Source organism: Puntigrus tetrazona, unplaced genomic scaffold (genome assembly GCF_018831695.1).
Source record: "Puntigrus tetrazona isolate hp1 unplaced genomic scaffold, ASM1883169v1 S000000150, whole genome shotgun sequence".
Classification (NCBI taxonomy): Eukaryota; Metazoa; Chordata; class Actinopteri; order Cypriniformes; family Cyprinidae; genus Puntigrus; species Puntigrus tetrazona.
The window spans coordinates 345,001-350,000 of NW_025047826.1; the positions used below are offsets into that span (position 1 = coordinate 345,001).

Sequence of the window (5,000 nt, forward strand, 5' to 3'; positions counted from 1 at the left end):
GCTTTTTATGAGTGCATTAAAGCTGATACAAAACAATCTTCGTTCTTCTCTTATTATGAATCTGTCAGTTCCTGGAGTTCTTGAACTCATCCTCAGAGAATATCAGGCCTTTCTGCAGCAGGCAGATCTGTTTAATCAGTCCTATAAAACTAGAACAACTGTTTTAGCAAAAATAGAGGAAAAAAGTGAGTGTTAGTCAGGACTGAGACTCCAAGAGTGTGTGTGTGTGTGTGTGTGTGTGTGTGCAGAGATGCTGTGATGCTCTTGAATTACGTTGAGCTGTGTGTGTGTCTCTGTGTGTGTGTGAGAGCGTGTGTGTCTCAGTGTGTCTCGCTCTTTTTCTCTGTGTGTGTGTGTTTCTCTCTGTGTGTGTGTATCTGTCTCTCTGTTTGTGTGTGTGTGTCTCTCTTTCTCTGTGTGTGTGTGTGTCTGTGTGTGTCTGTCTCTCTGTTTGTGTGTGTGTGCCTCTCTCTCTCTCTCTCTCTCTCTCTCTCTCTCTCTCTCTCTCTCTCTCTCTCTCTCTCTCTCTCTCTCTCTCTCTCTCTCTCTCTCTCTGTCTCTCTCTCTCTCTCTCTCTCTCTCTCTCTCTCTCTCTCTCTCTCTCTGTCTCTCTCTCTCTCTCTGTCTCTCTCTCTCTCTCTCTCTCTCTCTCTCTCTCTCTCTCTCTCTCTCTCTCTCTCTCTCTCTCTCTCTCTCTCTGTGTCTCTGTGTGTGTGTGAGTGTGTGTGAGTGTGTGTGTGTGTGTGTATTTAAGCGTCTCTTTCTCTTTCTCTCTCACTCAGGACTCGCTCCTGGATGCTTCTACGATGACAAACATGTTTCGTCTGACTCCACGGATCGGATGTGTTATGACCGGACATTACGGTGTGTGTGTGTGTGCGTCTCCTCCATCAGACGACCGGCGCACGCTAGCTTACGTTCTCACGCGTGTGTGTGTGTGTGTGTGTGTGTGTGTGTGCAGCCGACAGCCGCTCTCAGGTGCACCGGGCTCGTGTGGAGGCGGCCGAGTGGAAGTATAAGTTCGGGTATGACATCACCGCGGACATGCTGTGCCGGCGCATGGCGGACATCTCTCAGGTCTACACACAGAATGCTGAGATGAGGCCGCTGGGCTGCTGTGGGTCACTCTCCTCGCCTCGGCTCGGTTCTGACCCGTCTCCACGCCTCTGACCGCTGCTCTGTGTCCCTCAGGCATGATGCTGATCGCCATGGACCCCCAGACGGGCCCCGTGCTGTACAAGTGTGACCCGGCCGGGTACTTCTGCGGCTTCAGGGCCACCAGCGTCGGGGTCAAACACCACGAGGCCAACAGCTACCTGGAGAAGAAGCTGAAGAAGCAGCCGGAGCTGCCCTACGACCGGACCGTGGAGGTGAGGGACCCGCTAGCACAGGGTGTATGATTCTGATTTCATGTGACGCTGAAGACTGGAGAAAATACACCGAAATAAATGACACTTTAACACACATTCTCAGAGAAAACAGCTAGTTTACGTTCTAGAAATATATCTGTATTTTTACAGATAAATGTAGACTTGGTGAACAAGAGAAAGAACTCTGATTCTGATTCATTCCATCTTGTTCAAGCCACTATAATATTATTATTATTTAGTTATTTATATTATTTATGTAACCGGGGGCAGTGTGTTTTTATTTTTATTTTTTATTTGTCCTTCAGTTTTGAGATAATCAGTGGTAATGGAAGAACATCATGATCGGGTTTTAAACCGAGTGTTGTGTAATAATAATAATAATAATAATAGTAATAATAGTAATAATAGTAATAGTTGAGACGTTGAGGTTGTGGGTCAGTGTGTTGTTTGCTCTGTCCTCTAGATGGCCATCTCGTGTTTGTCTTCGGTTCTTTCTATGGACTTCAAATGCACTGAGCTGGAAGTGTCTGCCGTGACCAAAGAAAACCCCAAATACAGGTAAAGAGAGAGAAGAGCAATCGTGAGCATGTGTGTGAGGCGCTTCGACGTCATCTGTGTGTGTGTGTGTGTGTGTGTGTGTGTGTGTGTGTGTTTCAGGACTCTGTCAGAAGCAGAAATCGAGCGTCATCTGGTGGCGATCGCGGAGAGGGAGTAACTGTCAGCTTTACCGTGTTTTTACCGTTTGCTCATCAGTCTTGGTGTTTGGTGTGTGTTACTGAACCAGTCCTCCGTCTATAAACCAGCAGACAGACCAGTCATTATCAAATAAACCAACTTTTTGTAAGTCTGAACAATCTCTGAGTGATATTTACTGATCAGGTGCTAATGGTGTGTGTGTGTGTGTGTGTGTGTGTGTGAGAGAGAGAGAGAGAGAGAGAGAGTGTGTGTGTGTTTGAAGGGTCTGTGTATGTGTGTGCTTCAGTGTGAGTGCGTATATTTGTGTGTGTGTGTGAATGTGTGTGTGTGAGAGTGTCTATATGTGTGTGTGTTACTGAGTGCATATATTTGTGTGTGTGCATGTGTGTGAGTGTGCATGTGTGTATGTGTTGTATGTGAGTGTGTATATTTGTGTGTGTGCATGTGTGAGTGTGTGTGTTTTTGTGTGTGTATATTTATGTGTGTGTGCATGTGTTTTGTGTGTGTAAGTGAGTGCATATATTTGTGTATGTGTGAGTGAGTGAGTGTGTGTATGTGTGTGTTTTTGTGTGTGTGTAAGTGAATGCATATATATATGTGTGTGTGTGTGTGTAAGTAAGTGAGTGTGTGTGTGTTCACCTTCTCCAAGGTCTGTGTGTTTTGTCCATCTGTGTCATTCTGGAGGATTTAAGTCCAATCCGTCTGTCTGCTTCTACAAAGTGCTGACAGACACATGACAGATTATCAGAGAGACAGACGACGACGACGACGATGAAGATGAAGATGACGAGACACTCATCATCACATGCACTTCAGCAGAAACACTAGTTAAACTGAAACGATACCGTTTTAAACACACAGTACAGTCGTTCAGTTAAAGGTCATCATTTACTTTCCTCACAAGAGATAAAGCAGTTAGTGTCTAGATAACATCCTTAAAGTTACAAAGATTAAAGTCTCAAAACTAAACGTATTCTTTATGTTACTTATGACTTGTTCACACCCCCCTAAAAGACTACTTTAAACACTTCTCTACGTCACCGAGTGGTTTATTTGCATAACTCCGCCCCAATCTTTACTCAAAGAAAGAAGGCGGGGCTATTATTCAGTCTGGAGTGTCGCTGCGGGCGCCATGTTCTGGAGACGCTGTGTTTCGTCGTGAAAGAGAAATAAATATATATTTCTGTTTTTGCTTAAACCACATAAATAGATTCCACTGCACTAAATACACAAATCAGCGTTCTTTTTGAAAACATAAGACGATGCCTTTAAATAGTAAAAAAGTAGCTGAAATAAAACAGAAAATAGTGTGTAGTTTATTTGAATGGTGTTTTAGAATCAAGGCAAAAACAATCACGTGTTGAAGCGCTTCTAGAACCGTCTGTAAAGGATTTCATAACGTTTCGTCTGGAAACGGCCGCTTTATTTTGATTATTTGACCCAAAGCTCGTCACAATAGAGAGGCGTCGACACTGTTTCCTGTGCAGTGATGTTAGCCAATCATAGCAGAGCCTGACTGCTGACGAGCCTGAAAGGACCCGCCCCTCAAAACACATCAAGACTGAGAACGAGGGATGAAGAAACATTTGTTTTTGTGCAAAATTAAAAAGTCAACCTCAAGGAACATATTAAAAAAAAAGCCGTGATCGCTGTGAAGTAGCTGCTCTCTCCTCCTCTCCGTCCTGAATAGATGCTGCTTGCACCTTTTTTAAAGTTTATTCTCTCTTTTTTTGTTTTTGTAATATTTGCTTTCAGCTCTGCTTCATTGCGCCTCGTAATAAACTTAATAATCTCAGGACCGTACATGACTGTCCTCCTCGTGAGTGATTAGTGTAGTATAGTATAGAGCACCATAGAGATTAACCTTGTTCAGACACGAGTGTGACCTCACACACACACACACACACACACACACACACACACACACACACAGACACACACACACAGACACACACACACACACACACACACACACACACACACACACACACACCACACACACACACACACACACACACACACACACACACACACACACACAGACACACACACACACACACACACACACACACACACACACACACACACACACACACACACACACACACACACACACACACACACACACACACACACACACACACACAGACACACAGACACACACAGATACACACACACCACACACACACACACACACACACACTCTCACACACACACACACAACACACACACACACACACACACACACACACACACACAGGCACACATACACAGACACACAGACACCACACACACTCACACACACACACACACACACACTCTCACACACACAGACACACACCACACACAGATACACACACACACCACACACTCACACACACACACACACTCACACACACACACACACTCTCACACACACACACACACACACACACACACACACACACACACACACACACACACACACACACACTCACACACACACACACACATAGCACACACCACACACACACACACACACACAGGCACAGACACACAGACACCACACACACTCTCACACACACACACACACACACACTCTCACACACACACAGACACACACCACACACAGATACACACACACACCACACACTCACACACACACCACACACTCACACACACACACACACTCTCACACACTCACACACACACACACACACACACACACACCACACACAGATACACAAACACACCACACACTCACACACACACACGCACACCACACACACACACACACTGGTACCACTCACTCTCTGTGGTTCTGAATGGTGTGTGTGTGTGTGTGTGTTTGTGTGCCTTTTTCATTTGAGTTTTGGACATTTAAAAAAAGATATAAAATTATACCAGTATTATTTTAGTTCTATTTAATTCGTTTTTTTGTAATTAATTTCAATT

The 5,000-nt window shown here is 44.7% G+C and overlaps 1 protein-coding gene across 1 annotated transcript in view; it reads left to right on the forward strand.

Annotated features, from left to right (window-relative positions):
* The window catches only part of psma6l (proteasome 20S subunit alpha 6, like), a 3,269-nt gene extending 1,048 nt beyond the window's left edge, over window positions 1–2,221 (forward strand). The window contains exons 3-7 of the mRNA XM_043230398.1: window positions 783–864; window positions 962–1,117; window positions 1,192–1,370; window positions 1,834–1,928; window positions 2,028–2,221. Of these exons, the coding sequence (XP_043086333.1) occupies window positions 783–864; window positions 962–1,117; window positions 1,192–1,370; window positions 1,834–1,928; window positions 2,028–2,085 (570 nt within the window). The 3' untranslated portion in view covers window positions 2,086–2,221. The remainder of the gene's footprint in view (window positions 1–782; window positions 865–961; window positions 1,118–1,191; window positions 1,371–1,833; window positions 1,929–2,027) is intronic.
* Window positions 2,222–5,000: the final 2,779 nt, after the last annotated feature.